Raw genomic sequence first — 20940 nt, 5'->3', positions numbered from 1 at the left:
CTTGAGGGTTCTCACCTCCATTCCTTCTCTGGGCACTTCTCATGGTGCTGTGATGGGCACTTGGTCCTTTTCTTCCCACTGTAGGTGCTGTCCTTTGAGGCAGCAGAAGCTGTCTGTCCATTTCACAGTTCCTGGCACATCATAGATACTTAAGAAATGTTTGTTAAAGAAATGAGTGACTAATAGATACTCACTAAACACAGCTGCTCAGTGCATTACAAATGGAAACAGTGACTCATTGATTCCCACCACATTTATAATACAGCCTCCTTTTAACTGCATAAGAACATGAGCTGGAGTTTCACTAAATAAAACATTAATGTTCTGCTTCATGGATGAGTACATTGGAAGCTTGCTTCTTTCCTCCCCTCCCACAGAGGAAACATTGATTAAAAATACAATTATAAGAGTACTCTCTTTTTAAGACATATACACATTTTCATATTTGCCAAAACATATTCAAATTTTATTATCCAACTTAGGGTCGTTTTGAAAACTACACTTCTAGTCAAGGCCTATCAGATTATTATAAAGTGTGGCATATGATTGTCCACAGATTACTTATAAAGCAGATATATTGTGAACATCAAAACATCCTTCTCCAATCTTAGATTGAAGCTTGATCTGCCAGTGGCTTTATTTTTGTCTTTAGATGTATTTATTTCATTTATTTTTCACTGATTTTTCCACAGGCTGCATCTCCTTTGAGCAGGCTACTAAAGCATTGAAGAAGTTATTGAACTTTGAATAACAATTCCTCTCCTTTAGAAATTTGAAAACAGAATGATTCTTAGGAAAGGTGTCAGAATACATATAATACTGTCACCGGGATTTGATTATTATTTTTTAATAATACTGTTTATTAAACTTGACTATATCCCATTTGGATATACTAGATGAAACTTAATAACTAAACTCTTTTAAGAATTAATATTCAGGTTCTCCCTTTCTTATCTCTTTCTAAAATTGTTTATATCCCTCAAACATGGTCTTCCTAATTACATGCACTGTAATACAGCACTGAAATTATGAGAAAAACTTATATTTTTCTCTATTTGCTACAAAATTGCTTTTTCCTATTAATTGGAGCCTGAGAAATTACTTGCCAGTGCATCTTGTCCTTGAGGATGTCCTCCCCTACATTTGGTTGAGTGTTTTCTTTGCATACTTGGGGACTTGAGCAGGTTATCAGTAGAAGGGAAAAGCAAGAGTTTCTGTTCTAGAGGAGACCATCATGTTAACCAAGTGGTTGAATTGCTTACAAATTGTATTTTCAGAGGGAAAAAATTGTGCATGTGTGTGTGTGTATGCATACATTGTGTACATATAAATAAGTTAATGTGTGTGTGCAGGTATAGATATGGATGTACACACACATATAGTTATGTATGCACATATACATACATATCTATTAATTATATCTACACATGTGAATGTATTTCTGTTATTTTTGGTGATAAGAGGATAATCCTTTCCCACAAGATTAGTTACCATTATTCCGTCTTAGAGTTTTCTTTAGTTTTCAAAAGCTCTTTACAGTTTATATAGTCACAAATCTCATTTAATAATACAGTGTTGCCAGTATTTTTGCCCACTCCACTCCCTGAATAACTTGACTAGTTAAGAATTACCCCTGGCATCGTCCTGGGTATGGCAGAACTTTCTTCTTCCAAACTGAACTTCATAACTTGCGATTTCTTTGCTGGTGCCCAGCAGTGATCACAAAAACCATATGTAGTGGCAAGAAAAGAATTCATTTGGCTCAGAAGAAGTGAGGCTTTTACTATGAAAATCAGCTTTAAATCTCTGTCATAACAATTATTACAAAAAAAGCATTCCACTTTTCCATCTAAATGTTGATTTTTTTCATAATATTTTCTCTGAAATTTCCCTTTTGTTCTTTTTAACTTGATTCTTTGCATATATTTTTAAATTAGATGGCAGGAGTATGAAAATGATATATAACATTATTTTCTTTAATCCCCATATGACTAGAAATAATTTTGATTTCATCTTTATAATGAAAATCTCTGATTGTGTTTTTTTTTTTTAAAGTTCTATGCACATACTGATTTTTAACAAAAAGAATAGGAAAAAATAACATTTCCTGCAGTGGGCTTTGAACTTGGAGATTGCTCAGGCTTGTTGGTGAAGGTTCATTCTTTGTAATTTTTTACTATTTCATTTGTTTATTTTGAATAATTAATTTTTGCAATGTACTGAAAATTATCCCATTTTTCATTGGTTTGTTAAACACAGACTTACGACATAGCATTGTCAGATTCATTGTGCCAGGTTTATCTTACTTGGCTGTTTCTGACAATGACACTTCCCCAGCTCTTAATACATTATTTTCCAAAGTGTATTCTGGCAAATACTTGTTTCATGAGATATTTTGCATTATTCTCTGAGCTGACTACAAGTATAAAAAGTTTGTGAGATGCCACATAGTCCACTCTGAAGGTTTTAAAATAAATTCTAGCTTGTTAGAGAATGCTTAAAGAAAATGAGCTATATTTATTAAGCATATACTATATTGATTGGAAGGAAGAATGAATTTCCTTTTAGATAGATTTACTCATTAAAATATTATTTTTCAAAGCACAGTTTGAGGAATATTGTCTTACTTTAGTTTGAGAAATAGCTCTTAAAACTTATTTGCAAAAATAGTCTTTAATAGATTGCTGACTCCATTTCCTTAAGTGGTGCTCTTTCTTCTCTTAGCAACCTTCTTGCATTTTTGTAACTTAATATAAAAAATAAAATTTTCATTTTTGGATAAAACTTGAACTCACTTACAGAGTCTCCTAAGCCATCTGAATCATACTAAGTACTAAGGTGAAAAATGAAAGCTTACTTTTTAGAGAATGACAGTCTGAGTTTAATTCATACTGGAGTATAGCTTACAAAGGCACTGGATTCTTGATCATATAGGTTGTAAGTGGCTCCATGATAACAACTGATAGTTCATATGCCCTTTAAGGACTCTTTTTGATACTGAATTATATTCCTGCTTAGTGTGTCTGTCTAGATTGACTTTGCTCTAAAAACATTATTGATTTTTTTTTTATTGGACACAGCAGCTAACATACTATACTACACAAGGTGTGTTGACCTAAATAATTCTAAGTGGTTTGATAGGTATTAGCACATGCACAATTCAGATCATCTTCTGAATGTGCTTTGCTTCTCACATCTGTGATGCTACTTACTCTGATTTTCTACCTGCTTCTGGCTGTTTTGCTTAGTCTTCTAACAGGATCCACTTCTCCCGATTCCTTGTGCAATAGTGCTCTCCAGGGCTCTTCTTTAAGCTGTCTTTTAGTAAATACTCCTTCAGCCCCAGCCCCAATAATTCCTAATTATTATTATTTTTTAATTCTCTCTCACTCTTGAGCTTCTTGCCTCTATTCTCAGTTTTTTAACTCACCATCTTTATTTGGATGCCCTCAAGAAGCACTTACATCAACATATACAATGCCAAACCTATCATTTCTGTGTCTAAAATACTGTTCCTCATAGTATTTTTTCCTGTCCTGATGTGTGCTAGCAGTGTGTGCTCACGCATTCAAGCCTATCTCTGGGAATCATATTTCCCCCTCCCCACCCTATCCCCATGTGCACGCTTGCTCAGTGCCATCAATTCTGGTTCCTGTAATTCTCTCCTTCCTCTTTATTCCTATCGTGGGAACACTGTTAAGTCTTTCTGTCCCATGTACCCTGGATTTTTTTTTTCATGTGTCTTGATAGGAAGCCCTGTCTTGAGTCTTGCCTTTCCTCAGGGCACACCCTTCCCTAGATAGCAGGAGCCATATATCTAAGACATCACCTGGGAGTTATGATCAGCACCCAGCCATAAGTGGGGAACACCAAACTCCCTTCTCTGAGAGTCATCTTTGCTTTAGCAAATAGCAGTTTCATAGTTATCATTGCCACGGCCCCCAATCCCTGCTGTCATGCTTGTGCATGCTCTCTCATACCACACATCCAGTCCATTATCAAGTCCTGGCAGCTCAACCTTGCGATATGATGAGACCCCAACTGTTTCTTTCCGCCAACTTCAAGCTCCTATTTTCCTTTTTTAAAAAATTATTTCAATCACTCTGTATTAATTTCTATGTTGTGTTCATATTCTGAAAATGTGCTAATGTGGTAACCACTAAGCACCTGGGAGTATTGATTTCTATGAACATGGCTGCTCTGAGTTGAGGTGTACTGCAGAAAGACTCACAGGATATTGAAATATTAGTATTCAAAGATAATTTAAACTATTTCACAACTACATTTTATATTGGGCACATGTTGAAATAATAACATTTTGGATAGGTTGAATTGGATAAAATGTATTATTGGAATTAATTTCATATTTTTATCTTTTTCAGTGTGATTACTAGAAAAATTAAAAATCACACGTCGCTCACATTTATTAACATTGGATAGCTCCAGTCTGAGGTTTTTCCAAACATAGCAGTCAGAACCATCTTTTTGAAATGTCAGCTTTTATCCTTCCTTTGGCTAAAACCCCCCAAAGGCTTTCCAGCTCCTGGGAGAAGCCAGACTTTATAGAGGGATACAAAGCCTAGTAGATCCTGTGCTCTTTGGCCCTGTTCCTCCAGTTCTTTGGTTATTCTCCAGCACGAAGAGCCTCTGTTTTAGTCAATTTTGCTTTAGTGCAACCTTTAAGACCTAACAGGAACAGCATAGAGGAGGAAAAGTTTATTTCGTCTTATGGTTTCAGAGGTTCTGTCCATGGTTGGCTGTCTCTGGGCCTGAGGGTAAGGCGTTCAAGCCTATCCTTGGGAATCATCTTTCACCCTTCCCGTGGCAGAAGGACATGGTGGAGGAAAGCAATTTAGCATATGACAATCAGAAAGCAGAAAGTGAGCTTCACTTATCAGGGACAAAATATAAACCCAAAAGACATATCCCCAGTGATCTACCACCTCCAGCCAAACCCTACCTGCCTGCAATTGCAGTCCTATTTATCTATATCAGTTGATTAATCTACTGATTCGGTAAAAACTCTTAATCATTTCACTTCTGAGCCATTTTTGCATTGTCTCACACATATCTACAGGATAACAGTCTCCTCACACACCTACCCAAGGGTCTTTGCATTTTCATTTCCTTTGCTTAACTCTTTCTCATATCACTGTATGGCTCACTTTCACACTTCTTCAGGTGTCTGCTCCAGTGTCCCTTATTAGTAGTATCAGGGAGACCCATCCTGACACCCTGTCTATATCAGCCATCTGCTTGTCTTCACACAATAAGTGAATCTTTTCATCATGTTTTGGCTTAACTTTGAACAACTCCCCATTGACTGTCAACAGAATTTTAAACTACCTGTATTTCTAGATGTACCATTATTTATCCATTTTCTAACTCCAGCACATTTCTCACTGTTCCTCCACTCAGCCCCCATACTGTGCATTTAGAATCACTTGCAACAACTACAAAATAAGGAAAAAAAAGTGATGAAAATCTAGTACAGGTTTAAAAGATTATACTGAAATGTTAGTATATTTTTGTACTGTATTAATATTTATCCAGCTTCAAGCATTGGATAGGATGAAATAGCAATATTTGGTTAACCCTTTGAATTCCACTTGATATTCATCCCATAAAACACATGTTAATATAGCCAATATCAAAGGCAAGGGATAGAATCATTGATAGTTTAAACCTGGCTAAAATCCCTCAAAGAAAGGCTTTCCAGTAAAAAGGTATGAGTAAGTTTTCCTTTACTGGTATTATTTTCCTTTGAAAGCATTATTTCAGTCAGTTTTCCTTTTGCTCATTTAAAAGAAAGTATAACTTATCAATACTTTAGTTAGACAGTTCATTATATTTAGGTAATCTTTTTAGAATGAATGCTTCTATTAAGGCTAATGAAAAATGCAAGAATTTATAGCTCAGCAATAAATAGATCTTTCGGAAATGTTTATTGTTCCAGTTCATTAAAATGTTATATCTTTTAGACAGTATTTCTTAAAGGCCATAAAATTAATTGTGTTTTAAAAGTTTTATTGGCATATATTTCCTAGGTCTGATTTAGCCCTTATATTTAATTGGGCCGTCTCCTATAGGCTAGGAATCTGGCATTTCATATTATTTTTCTGTTTTAAAAGATAAACATTCCCCTCCGGGGCTAGCTTTTTTATTCTTGAGTGTGTTGATGTCACACTGCCTTGCATTTTTTGTGTGCTGAAATCTTGAGAATCTGTCAGAGTGAATCTGGATCTGCTATTTCTTTGTGTTTCAAAATCACGCTGAAATTTCAGTTAGAAACTACTCAAGTCCCTCGCCTGGCAGCATAACACAACTACAGTTCTGTGTATCAGCTACCAGACTTTAATCTTCAACCTTTCACTATCCAAAATAAAGACAGAACAATAAACTATTATAGAGGACCTGCAAGATACAAAGCATTGCACAGAGAGTGAAGAATGTAGTGCTGCAAATATGCCCTCAAATATAGAATAATTCTGACCCTTTCTACTGTACTTTCCATAAATCAGCTCTGTATGACACAGTTCTTCACCTTTTCTGGGAACTTGGCCTCTGCCCACTGGTCCTAACTTCAGTCGACATATGCAGGAGGAACACCTCTTCCCTTTCTGACTTCCTCAGTGGAAGAGCTCCTTTTCTACCGCTAGCACAGGTATTCAGAGCCTGCGTTTGCAGAGAATGTCCCTCATGCTTCCTAGACGCCTGTTCAGATAACCATCTTATCCTCATCCTTGTCCTCTTTGCTCAGCCTCCTGGATAGGGTTCCTTGAAGACATGTACTCAAGGGTGGTTATCCTTTACAAATCCACCCCATCTCCCAGAATCCTCTTGAGAAATTTTAGTGTTTTCTGAAATAGTCTCTCAAAGCCTTTATTTCCTCAGTCCTGAAGACATTCGCCAAATCTTGAGTTTCTTCCAGTTTTGCTTTTCTTTTGTCATCTTTTACTGAAATACTAACAAGATTTCTAGTGATGTCTCTGAGAGTCCACTTTTCCCTTTCTTTCCCATCTTTTACACAGCTTCTAAAACCATCTTTTTAATCATGAGTCTTTTTAGATTTTTCTAAGGCTTCAACATTTTGGATAGTTTCCCATTACCTAAAACATGCTTTGCAGCTTTCCCCCATGGGGCACACATTGACGAAAGACAGTAAAACGTGGAAGTAAATAAGAGGGGAATCTGAGACCTGGGAGCCACTGACCTGGGGCTTCGTGTGAACCCATGGTACATTCGCTATGCTATTCCCAGGTAGGGCTTAGAGCCCAAACTTCATGGCTTAGCTGTCTTATTTAAGATTTTCCCTGGTCCCTTTGCTCCCAAAGCAGAGGCAGGACAAGAACCTGAGTACTACTAGTTTGGAAGCAGAAGCCAGGGGTTTAATAGTGTGAGAAAGGGAGTGAAGAAACCCTGGACAGTTGGACTCAGTGCTGCTTGAGGAACTTCAGAGAACACTTGTAAACGAGGCCACAGAATTTTCCCACGCAGGGACTTCAGGAGACTGGGGGCCTTTCCTCTCGCGGATATTTAGTGGCTCCCGGGACCAAACTGTGTATGCCCTGGCTGTCCTGGAATGTACCTCAAAGACCTTTGTGCTTCACAGAGTGTCCTGTAGCTTTAGAGGATTGGGTAAGAGGAGTGCATTGAAGTGTTCACCCAGCTTCTCTGCGCTGTGTTGGCTAGAGGACATGGAGTGGGGCACTACCATCGTCCGGTCCGGTACAGTCTACTTACACCATTCAAATATTGCTGTGCCTTACGTGATGACCACTGTGTTACTTACTCTTTAAGGGGTAGTTGGCCATGATAAGTTGGAAAGAAAAAAAAAGACATATGTCTAGGGGTTACTGGGTCAGCTATAGGCTGCACTGGTTGTTTTAAGTCTGTGTTTGCAGTCACTCATCTCTTTTGAAGACCATTTCTGTTTGTCTTCAGACCATCACTTTTGCTAGTTAGAAGCGATATTCCAGTGAATCCACACACCCACAGTCTTCCTGTTGGCTTCACTCTGAGGCAGCAGTCCTGTTCTCTAATGATATTTAGGGCTGATCATCTCATTGTCTAGTAACTCTTCTCTTTGCTTGATAGTCCTAAGGATGAAAAGTACAAAGTAACCAGGCAGAGCTTAGCTACAGTAAAGCCTCTGTGTTGTCTAGTAGCATACTGGTTCTTATCTGGGGATGATTCTGTCTCCAAATTGCACTTAATAATGTTTGGAGACACTTTTAGTTATCACATCTGAGAAGAGGGGTCACTACTGGTATCTAGTGAGTAGAAGCCAGGGATGCTACTAAATACCACACCGCTACTGTGCATCCACAACAAAGAATTATCTGCCCCAAATGATAGTAGTGCCAGAATTGAGAAACTATTCCTTTGCAGAAATGCACCACTCCAGGCAACTTGGACTTCTAAGCCCACAGCATCTAGAGCTGTGGGGACTGGATTCACACCACATGCAAGTGTGTCCCAGGGATTGGTAGTATGATGGCTCATTTCCACTCCTTAGTACCCAGACCCACTTGTAGTCACTGAGGACACATCACCAATTATCATCTGTTGGTTCAGTACATAAGCCATACTCTAGAGCATAGTGTCCTATAATTATCCAAAGGATGGGACATTTCCCCTTCATGCCTCTGGGCAGTGGTAGTCCGTGAGAAAGGACATTGGCAAGGTGACCTAACTTAATTACAGCCATGTGGAACCCAGGTGGACCCAGAAAGGGCCATACAAGAACCAGAAGCATCTGCCCTATGTAGAATATATTCAAAACATTAGGATAGTGGGGTTTCCTTTGTTGTTACTGTAGTGCCAGTACCATGCAAGTGCCAGGCAGATAGTTTCACATGGGTGTTATATAATAAGTATATGTTGAATAAAGGTGAAAATTAAGATAGAGTAAACAATTAATGAATGAACTTTTGCCTTAAGTTTTCCATGCATGGTTACCAGTTTCTTCTTAGATGAAGAAAGCACAGATTGGCATCTTTGGCTATCAAACAGCATATCTCATTTATTCTTGATGTCTCTCTTTTCTGGATTTGATTTTGACTGATTTTTTTTTTTTTTTTTTTTTTTTTTTTTTTGTGGTGCTGGAGATTGAACCCAGGGCCTTGTGGGCCTTATGTGGGCAAGGCAAGCACTCTACAAACCGAGCTACATCCCCAGCCCTCTGGGTTTGACATTAGAACAAATCGTATAATGTTCATTTTTAAATTTGATATTCTCCTTTGCTCTGGAAAGATGGTTTCCCAGACATTCATGAAAGCATTGAGTTAAATCTTAAAAGGAGGTTAGTGTTTCAGTGGTTGAAGATGGAGAATAGAGAAAATAATAGAAACGTGTTCTCAGATATTAGTGAATATCTATAGAGTAAGAAGAAATCTTTGGAAGTAGTTGGGGCTATAATTTGCCAGATCTTTGAGTACCAACTAAAGGACCCTCATACCTTTGGGACTGGTTTTGATGTCATTGTCCTGCCTCTGTAAGAAAGCTCTCATCCTAGGACACTATACTCCATACCTAGAACTCTAATCCTTCTGTTCAAATCCTATTAATCTCTCAACTCTGCACCAGTTCCACCCCCTGTATCAAGTTCTTCCTAAGTACTCACAGGTACCCAAATATCTCCCATAGCTTTTACTTTTTGCATTTCTTAATCCCCACTCACCTAATGCCTGACATTGTTTCTCTTTTGTGTTTTATCTGCACTCCACAACTGCATAAGAAGCCAGTCAAGGACAATACTCTTCTTTCCATGTCCCGCATCAGCAAGCAGGATTCATAATTTTTATGCTACGGGATTTATTTTTTTTGGGGGGAGGGGTCCTTTTTCTGTCTTTCCTTCCTCCAGCCTTGATCCCCAACACAGACAAACAGACACATAAACACACACACACACACACACACACACACACCAGCCTCATTCAGTTTTTACTGCTTTACTGCATACTTTTTTGCTTTGAATTATTCCTGATGGGATCTTGTTTTTGTCGGCTTATTTCGTAGATGGGAAGTGATGGAATTTTACGCCTCAGTACTTCAGCTCTAAATAATGAATTCTTTGCATATGCAGCACAAGGATGGAAACAGCGACTGGCAGAAGGTAAATTTCGGTTCTCTGTTATGATGTGACATATTGGAGTTCACATACAGTATTGAGCTTTGTACCTTTCTCTGATTTCCAGGTCTTTTCCTCCCTCCAATATATTTTAATTTAGTCAAAACCTCACAGATGACTTCACTGATTCTTTTGTTGTAGTTGGCATTTTGCTGTCAGATATTTTTGAAGAAAGCAGGATATTATCTGGGATGTAGTAAACATTTTTGATGCAGCATGATTTTCTTTGAAATGATAATTTTAATTACACATTTTTTTTTGATCCTTATGCATTCTAAGTGTCCTGGAGTCTAAAGAAACTTCCGTTAGTACTTTTTCTCCCTGAAGCCTCCATTTTACCTTGTCCTTCCTTTAGTCACCACGCTTCTGGGAAAACTAAAAATTCAGTGCTACCACATTTTTACACCTCTCTGGACACAACTGAAATATTTGTTTAAAAAAAAAAAAATATATATATATATATATATATATATATGCCTTCTGATGGCCAAGTCCAGCTTCCTCATCCTGTCCTTACACATCATGCTCTGTCCCAAATACCTCTTTTCTTTTTTACCCTAATATGATACCGCCTACTCTAGACATTTATAATATATTTTAAATGATTTCCTGGGGCTGCATTTCTGACAGTCCTCTCAGTTTCTTGTGGGACCCCCATCCCTTCCATTTGATGGCAAATGATATCCCCAGCATTTTCTTTTTTAACCACACATATTCTCCAAGCAGTCGTCTTCACCACCTTGGTGTTAACTGATGCCATATATCAAGAACTTCCAAATTTGACTCTCACCCTGTTCTTATCTCTAGTGTCCCATTTCAAACTCCTACCAGGTATCACTAACTGATGCCAGATACCTCAAAACCAAAGCACCCAATGTTAAATTTAGTATTTTCCCTTTCATTTGCTGCTCCTTCTTTCTTTTCTTTTCTTTTCTTTTCTTTTCTTTTCTTTTCTTTTCTTGTTTTTCACTTTATTTTATTTTATTCTTTTTTTTTGTACCAGGGATTGAACCCAAGGGTGTTCAACTACTGAGCCACGTTCCCAGCCCCTTTTTAAATTTTGCTTAAGGCCTCATTGAATAGCTGAGGCTGGCTTTGAACTCGTAATCCTCCTGCCTCAGCCTCCTGAGCCTCTGGGTTTACAGGCATTTGCCACTCTCCCTGGCCTGCTCTTTCTTTCTGTACTGTTACCACTGTCCTTGCAGCTTCTCAGTTTAAAGCCATACTGCTGTCTTTGGCCCTCTTTTCTGGCCATAACTGTTCATTGTATTTCCTCCTCCTCAACATCACCGATAAGGCTGGCACATCTCTCAGTGGCCTCCAAACTGGAGTCCTGCAGTTACTTCACTATTTTGAGAGACCCATCATTCTAAGCTATTTATATATTCATGTTCCTCCCTTGCCGAATGACAACAGAACCATCTTTCTCTTTCAGAAAAGTGCAGAACTCTCTTTGGAACTTAGGTTGGGTAACTGGCCTCAGCCGTCCTTGGCTATTTCATTTCATGCCATTTCTGATCACAATTTGCCACTGAAAAGAACATAAATATACATTCCCATAGCTCTGTGCCTTGTGATTTAATCATTTTCATCAAAGCCTGGTCATCCTTCAAAAGTTAACTAAGAACCAACTCCTATATGTAATCCTCCTTAATTGACTTAGGCAGAATTAAGTGTTTTCCCATCTCTACTTTCACTACATATATTAATCTTATGGCCTGTGTAGGACTTTTGACATTATTTCATAGTCAGTTATGTGCCTCTGCTCCCACCAGACTGATTTCCTTAAGGATGGTGAATATGCATTGCTTCCATTTGGAGCCCCTAACATGCAATACATTTGCTAAATGTTTTAGAGTTCATCTAAGATGAAATGACTATTTGAGTGATGTTCATAAAGAGAAACTGTAGAAATGTTGCCATTACTCATCCTTCTACTTTTCAACCTCCATAAAAGTTTACTCAAATGAATTGCATGTTTTCTTTATTTAGTGGCAAAAGATGTGACCACTTTTACTCAATACATTACCATTTTCTTTCCAGGAGAATTTACCCCAGAAATGCAATTACGAATACGGCAAGAAATTGAGAAGGAAAAGAAAACAGAACCTTGGAAAGAAAAATTCTTTGAGAGATTTTATGGAGAAAAGTAAGTACTAGAGCATTTTTTCTCATTTCTCTTAGAAGGAAATGAAAATGTAATTCTCCGCTTCACATAGCACACTCATATGCTGTAAAACTTAATAAACCTGTGATAAAAGGCAATAGTCCCTCGGTGTAAGAAATTGCGGGTAAAATTATACTGGCATATCAGCACTTAAATTTTTTAAAATGCATTTTCAAGGGTTTATAACTTGTTCATGAAAATTCATTTTGGACTGAAAATAGCACATGAAATCCTATAGAGGTCAATTTTGGCTTTCACAAGTAGGTTTTAGTAAAATTTCCCTGGTTTTTATCCAAGTATTTTCATTAGTAAATTCTTTAAAGATAAGTTTAGGCACATATTTAATTCTCACATCATTTTCCAAAAATATTGGCTCAGCATGTCCACTTTAATATTTGTTTAGTTTTGTTTTGGGGAAAGCCTGAAGGTATTAGCCTTCACTTTGTCCATCTTTCTCTCAGTTGTCTGTTTCTAATTTATTGTTTGTGTGTTCACATCCACTTCTTTTTTTTTTTTTTCCTTCAAAAAAGTAATACCAGCCACCTCTGAGTGTGGAAGTAATTGAACTAACCTGAGAACAGTTCCAACTTTGCCTCACATCCAGCACAGATATTTTCTACTCAGAATTAGTGTCTCAGACACTCAGCATTCAGGAAAGGAAAGATTTGGGGGCTGATCTTTGACACTGACTTCAGGTCATACTCAGGAGGGGAGTTGGGGTTTTAATACCACGTTCGTAACTAAGACTTGAAAATTGTTATTTTGTGCAAAGAACACCAAGGTGGTTGCAGGTAACAAAACCTGTGCCGTGTGATCTGATTTCACAAAATTTCCCCTGTAAATGGTGAAAATAAGCCCAAAGGAGTCCTATTGGTGAGCTCTTCTGGAAAAGGACTCTGATGTTGAAGAGACTGCTTACTTGGAGGAGGGCAGCCTGGGTGAACTATCCTCTGTAGCAGCTCTCTTGAGCCATAAGGCCTGTTTTTAATTGCTGTGCCAGCCCAGTTTTATGCAAACTTAATGGAAACAGTTCGTGTATTTTCTCAAAGGTTGAATATGAAGCAGGCTACTTCTGTGTCTTCACATATAATCACCAGCAGTATTACTCAATCCTGGCCACATCAGAATCCCCATTGGAGATTGTAAATAGATACAAATTGAGAAATACTGATTGAGAATCCCAGGAATTGGACCCAAGAATCCACTCTGGTAGAAGCTTTCCAGGTCATGTCACTGCCACAGCCCAGCAGGGTTAAGAATCATGAGGACCAGCTTCAAGACCACTCAGAAACCCCCTCCTTTTGTCCATGGAAGTGCATGTTGGGGGCACTATTTTTAGTAATGGCAGAAATATAACTCAGTTACCTCTAGAGCACTGATCCTTAATTTTTGATAAGTGATGGACCTAATCTTTCATTAATTGAACAACAATATTTTATCTAACCTTTCCTCTGTGACTGACACTCTTCAATGCCAGGGGCATGGTCCCTTGCAGGGCTTTTGTGCCTCTGCCCCCAGTGAGCTCACATTAATGGGACTTTGCATTAGAGAGCTTTCCTTCATCTGACAAATAATTATTGAGCATATACTGACTGTTATGTTTCCTAAGAATTTTGTAGTATTATTTTATTCTATCATCTTAATAATTATGTGTCATGGATATTAATATTATTATTATTACTGTTGTTTAAAAAATGGAAAATTGAGAAAAAGTGAAGCTAAGTTATTTTCCCAAGTTTACACAGCAAGGTTAAGTAAATTGCTCAAAGTCTTATCCCTATAAATAGCTCTTAGAAAAATTCACACACCTGCACGGTTTTTGCATAAAATTTGGAGATTTCATTAATTTTCATGAATATTAGGTTAAGGGCTAATGTCCAAATTTTCTATTGACCGACACCATGTGCTTCTCATTAGCAGCCACAATGCTCTTAAGTATGACTCCTCATCACCTCACCAAACTGCAAACACAAAGAAATTCTTACTCTGGACCCTTTCTTTTCTGTAGTTTATGAATAATATGTTTAGTTTCTTTTTTACATGTATTTTTATTTGTTCCTTTTAGTTATTATACATGACAGTAGAGTCTACTTTGACATACTTATACAAACATGGAGTATATCTTATTCTAATTAGGATTCCAGTCTTGTGGATGTACACGATGTTGAGATCCACAGTGGTGCATTCACATATGTCCATAGGAAAGTTGTGTCAGATTCAATCAACTGTCTTTCCTGTTCCCCCTCTCTTCTCTTAATTCCTCTTTGTCTAATCCACTGAACTTCTGTTCTTCTCCTCCCACCCCTTGGTTGTATGTTAGCATAAACATATGACAGAGACCATTTAACTTTGGGTATTTGGGATTGGCTTATTTCACTTAGCATAATAGTCTTCAGATCCTTCCATTTGCCAGCAATTGTCATAGAGAATAATATTTCTTTATAGAGAATAATATTTCATTGTGTATATATACTATATTTTCTTTATCCATTCACCTGTTGAAGGACACCTAGTTTGGTTTTATAGCTTAGCTATTGTGAATTGAGTCTCTCATTCTTTTCTTTTATTGCATATTGATTGACAGATACGTTATGGATCGTTCATTTATTGCTCTTCCCATTTTTTTTTACTCTTAGATTACCCATATTTCCCCAATATGAGGGATTTTTCCCTAACATCATAAAATTTTCTGTTGACCAACACCATGTGCTTCTCATTGCTTTAAGTTTTTCCAAAAAATGTTGCCATCTAAACTTGTCTCTATTTAAGATGTAGTCTTCTGGGACTTGTTTTAGATATTTACCATAATCATTGTTGACTTAATCTGCTTATAATATAGTACTGGTCTATATTAGTTTTAGTTACTTAGAGACCACTCATCTATATGCCAACTCAGAATTATAGGTTGTTATCTGAATTTGTGGTGTGGATTCTTGAGGTCAGTTTTCCCTTTGTGAGGAATGTGGTATGCAGTGAGTGTCTTCTTTAGTGCCTGTGCCACGGTATACCTATTGTTGCATGAAAATAATCAAATATTAGCATAAGCACATTTAATACAATGTCATTTTACACATTCACACATATCTTTATCCATATTTATATTTAATATCATTGCTTTTAGCCAACTAACAAAAATTTTTGTAGATTTCTATCTGTCATATACCTAGTGTCAGAGGTATCTCTGCTTGACCTAGTTCTGAAGGACTTCATATCCAGATGATTATTTTGCTTTAAATTTTCTGTAATATAGTTCTTCTCCCAGTATAGTATAGTTATAAATTATAACTCAGTTTGAACCCATTCTAGGGAAAGCTGAAAAGAAACTCTGAAGGAACTATTGTCCAGTCTTTTCAGAATCTTCTGAATTATAAGAAAGAAAACAATGATCAGACACCCAAAAAGTGTATTCAATTTTACAGTTTGAGAATTTTATTTAAATAAAAGACTAAAATGGATTTCACTGACATTTCTTACATCAGTACTACTATAGCTATATTTTTTCACTGTGTTTCTTTGTTAGTAGTCCCTCTTGTACTTATTTTTGTCATTGCTTATTCCCTGTTTAAACTTCATTTAGAATAGCATGTATCTCTATCTTCTGATGCTGATGTTATAATTTAATATGAAAAAAACAGTGTCTTAGAGTATACATAATTGTAATTCTGAATAGCTTTGCCTGCTGAATATTAGGCTGGATTATTTATTGATTTTCTTTACTACCTCGTATGCAATAGCTTTACAGTAAGGCCTTCTACATGAATGCATTTAAAAGTTTTGCTTCACACAAATGGAATCTGTTAGAATAACTTATTTAGAAGAGTTTCCATATTTCAAATTAGATACTGAAATAAGGTGATTGAGTAACATTTCTTAGATTACTTTAAGAGAACTAATCTTTGGATGTCATTTCAATTTCAGAATTTTGTGTATTTTCTTCATTTTCCATTGATCTTAATTAACTGTGTCGCATAATCTAAAGTCCACATAATTTTCTGTTATTAGGACATCTTTCTACAATCTGACTTCAAAAAAGTTATATCTTACACATTCCTTTGCTTTTCTGCCCATATTTTCTGATCTTTTTTATTTGGGATTTTATTATTGGCTTTATGAATACTTGCTAAGGTCTGTATTTCCTTGCTTACACAATAAAAATCTCTTTCTTACCCAGAAGTAGAGTTTGTTTTAGTTATGGTTATAAAGGTAGTGGAGAAACTATATCATTATAAACTATTTTACATAAATGAATTATTTCACTAAGTGGGATATAAGATTAATTCAATTCATTTACTTCTATCGAATAGAAGTAAATACTATGAGAGAGATCCAAGTTGTATTTTTCATGTTATGTGGTTGAGCAATAATTTAATATATCTAATTTTTGTTCAGGTTGGGCATGTCAAGAGAGGAGTCTATGAAGCTTACTTCTGGACCAAACAGTAATGGAGCTGAAGGTAGTTCTTCACGTGGGACCACTGGTCTTCAGGGTTCTTCTGCACAGACCCCCTTGGAAGAACAACAGCCCAAAAGCATGCAAAGTTCTGCTTCTTCACAACCTGATTTCTGTGCTACAGTATGTCCAATGGTCGAAGTTCCAGCTAAAGACGTAATGGCAGATTTGGAATCAGAGGATATTTTGATCCCCGAGGAAGCTGTGATTCAGGAGGAAATTGCAGAAGAAGTAGAGACTAGTATCTGTGACTGCCACGATGAAAATCACAAGACAATACATGAATTTTCAGAGGAGTGTGAAAGTCCAACCACCTCTCATGAAGAGCCCCTAATAGCACCTCCTGATGGCAACTTAGAATCCTGTGTTGTGATGAATGATGTTTTAGAAACTTTGCCTCATATTGAAGTTAAGATAGAAGAGAAATCAGAACCTCTGCAGGAAGAAATGTCAGTTGTTATTGATCAATTAGAAGTCTGTGATTCTCTTGTTCCTTCCACTTCATCTGTGACTCATGTCAGTGACGCAGAACTTAAGGAACCAGAAATTGCAATAGAGACCAATACTCCAAAAATAAAAACAGGTTCATCATCTTTAGAAGGCCAATTTCCACATGAAGGAATTGCTGTGGATATGGAGCTACAGAGTGATCCCGATGAACAGCTTTCAGAAAATGCTTGCATCTCTGAAACTTCTTTCTCCTCTGAGAGCCCAGAGGGAGCCTGCACCAGCCTGCCATCCCCAGGAGGAGAAACCCAATCCACATCTGAAGAATCATGTACTCCAGCCTCCCTTGAAACGACATTTTGTTCTGAGGTGTCCAGCACTGAAAATACAGACAAATATAATCAGAGGAATCCGACTGATGAAAACCTCCATACATCTTTGATATCTGAAATATCTCCAATATCCACTTCACCTGAAATATCAGAAGCATCTCTTATGTCTAACTTACCATTGCCATCTGAAGCATCGCCAGTATCCAATGTAGTTTTAACATCAGAAGCATCACCGATGTCTGATTTACCTTTGACATCGGAAACTTCTTCAGTGTCTTCCATGCTTCTCACGTCTGAGACCACTTTTGTATCCAGTTTGCCACTTCCTGCAGAAACATCTCCGATTTCTAATTCTTCCATGAGTGAAAGAATGGTGCATCAACAAAGAAAGTCACCTTCAGTATCTGAAGAAGCACTCTCCCCACACAAAGATGAACCCTCTGCTCCTGCTAAACCCCTGGGAGAAAACCTCATCTACCAGCAGAAGCCTCTATCCAATACTCCTGAGCCCATCAAAATGGGTTCTTCTTCCATTGCTCCTGAAGCGTTTCCATCTGAAGAACTTCACAATAAGACCCTGGGTCAGCAGCCCTGTAAATCACATGTTGAAATTGAGAAGCCCTATCTTCCTTCAGTCCCAGAACTTTCTTCTACAGAAATGATGAAAGTTAAAAATCTTAGTGTCCTGCAAAGAACAGAAAAGAAAGGGCTATCCTCCCCGTTAGAATTACCTGCCTTCTCTGAAGAGACAGAGAGCAAGGGAAATGAGCCTCCATCAGCTAAATTACAGGACAAGCAGTACATCTCTTCGGTGGATAAGGCGTCATTTTCAGAAGGCTCTAGAAGTAAAACACATAAGCAAGGGAGCACACAGAATCGATTGGAGATCTCGCATACTTCCAAATCATCAGAGCCCTCCAAGTCACCAGATGGGATAAGAAATGAATGTAGGGAATCAGAGATATCAAAGAGGAAAACTGCAGAACAGCATAGCTTTGGAATCTGTAAGGAAAAGAGAGCTAGGATAGAAGATGATCAGTCAACCCGGAACATATCATCCAGCAGCCCACCCGAGAAGGAGCAGCCTCCAAGAGAGGAACCCAGGGTTCCCCCTCTCAAGGTAAGATATATATATATTTTAAAGATATGATTTTTTTTTTATTTTTTAAAAAATATTTATTTCTTAGTTGTAGTTAGACACAATACCTTCATTTTATTTGTTTTTATGTGGTGCTGAGGATCAAACCCAGGGCCTCACATATGCTAGGCGAGCGAGCGCTCTACCGCTTAGCCACAACCCCAGCCCTAAGATAGGATTTTTTAAAAAGGAAATTGTATAAGAGGCTTCCCTTATTAAGAAACTTAACTTTCAGGCCAGGCATGGTGGCATACACCTGTAATCCCAGTGGTTTGGAAATTTGAGGCAGGAGGATTGTGAATTTAAAGCTAGCCTCAGATATTTTGCAAGGTCCTAAACAACTTAGCCAAACCCTGTGTCAAAAAAAAAGGTGGGGGGGTGGGGATAGGCTCAGTGGGTAAGTGCCCCTGGGTTTAATTTCTGATACCAAAAGACAAAAAAGAAAGAAAGAAAGAAACTTAACCTTCAAGAATAGATTAGGTATTTCAGGTGTTTTTCTTTACAGTTTTTATACCACAATTCACAGTTAATCCTTCTAGCATCCAGTGTAATAGTAAATGATTCTTTTTAAAACTATGCAATGAGTTCATATCAGGTATTTAAACATCAGTATTTAAGGGGAAAAATTAAGAAGAGGGAACAGGATGTGGAGAAGCATGGAGTCCACTAAGACACTAGGACTTTTGTGGATCCCAACATATAGAACTCCACACACTTGGGGAAAATGTGAGAGATATTTCAGTGACCTAGAGAAAGTAGTCTAAAGTCAGAGGGCAAAGTGAAGGTACATGTTATTCCTGCATTCATTTTCCAGCTAACATTGAAAACCATCATTGCTTAGCAAAGATGACCTGATTTATGGCCTCATTAAATATTCCTTGAATAAATTTATAAAATTGCCTTATGAACTGTGAGGGAGAATAATGTAGATACAGAGACATACAAATCCTGATTTTTATTTCCAAATAGAAAAAGAGTCATTAATTTCACAAAGTAATAAATCCGCTGTGTGCATGCCTGCAAATCCCAGCTATTTGGGAGCCTGAGGTAGGAGGATCACAAGTTCAATTCTAGCCTGGATAACTTAGCTAGACCTTTTCTCCAAATAAAAGGGACCGAGAATGTAGCTCAGTGCTTGCCAAGAATGTGCAAGGCCCTGGGTTCAATCCCCAATATTGTAAAATACTATTACTATTATTATTACTACTAGTAGCACTACAACTACTAGTAGAACTATAATAAAGTCTCATGATTCCAATAAATTTTAATTCTCATTAAACAAATCTTTTATATAAATTGGATCTGCCTAAGTGAACTGAAAATTCAGGTCAATTCAAAAGAAACCCTCTGTTTAATTAAAAAATTCAAACCTAATGTTATTTTGATTTGATGTTTCTTATCTAAGCCAATTTATATTTTTGTACAATAAATTAGAGTATTCCCCCAGTTCAGGATTAATTGGAGTTATAAATATCTCAAGCTCTTAAAAAATATCCTTCTTTATTCTTTCATATCTATTTTTATAGTCAACTCATAATCTTCACAAGGTTGACTTGTTTGTAAGAATGTGGTTGTCGTCATTCTATTTAACAAAGCAATTTCAATTAAATAAAATTCTAGAGATGCAAGAGATGAACACTAAACTCCAATTAAAAATCCATTATTGGGGCTGGGGTTGTGGCTCATTGGTAGAGTCCTTGCTTGCCTAGCATCTGTGAGGCACTGGGTTTGATTCTCAGCACCACATAAAAAAAATAAGTCAGTAAATAAAAATTCAGTATGTATTTTAATTTCTGAACCACAGAAAGAAAAACATAAATATCATTTTTAGAGGAAATATTTTTAAACATACCAGCCTGATTTTTTTGGTCTAAATATAATTTTCAAAATGATATGCACTTTATTAATAGATAGATGGATGGGTGTTAGAGATGTTAAACGCATATTTGATGTTTGGCCTTAAACTCTTTTTTTAAAGAGTGTTAGATTTACTTTTAAATACGTTAATTTTTTTTTTTTTAGACTGGGAAATATTTAAAAGGAACAATTTAATTCTGTTGCCAAATTCACCTCTTCTTGTCATAGATTAGAGGAGAGGCTTCATAAGTGATTTACAAATGATAAGGAGACAACTCGGGAAGATGGTAATTTCATTTATCAAGGTTCCAAAACGTAATTCCAAATAGAAATGATCATGTAGTCGGTGTTGCAATTATAGTGTAAATGTATCTGTGTTGGGGGTCGGGGAGGTTTTCTAAGAATTTTTTTTTTCAG

At 37.0% G+C, this 20940-nt stretch overlaps 1 protein-coding gene across 1 annotated transcript in view; it reads left to right on the top strand.

The window, feature by feature from the left end:
* The window catches only part of Asxl3 (ASXL transcriptional regulator 3), a 101473-nt gene that overhangs the window by 75647 nt on the left and 4886 nt on the right, over window positions 1-20940 (top strand). Inside the window, exons 7-9 of the mRNA XM_077792402.1 lie at window positions 10021-10117; window positions 12176-12281; window positions 16689-18648. Coding sequence (XP_077648528.1) covers window positions 10021-10117; window positions 12176-12281; window positions 16689-18648 — 2163 coding nt within the window. The remainder of the gene's footprint in view (window positions 1-10020; window positions 10118-12175; window positions 12282-16688; window positions 18649-20940) is intronic.

Source organism: Urocitellus parryii, chromosome 13, assembly GCF_045843805.1.
Source record: "Urocitellus parryii isolate mUroPar1 chromosome 13, mUroPar1.hap1, whole genome shotgun sequence".
Lineage (NCBI taxonomy): Eukaryota > Metazoa > Chordata > Mammalia > Rodentia > Sciuridae > Urocitellus > Urocitellus parryii.
The sequence above is the reverse complement of the archived record's forward strand: the minus strand, read 5'-3'. Positions and strand labels throughout refer to the sequence as shown.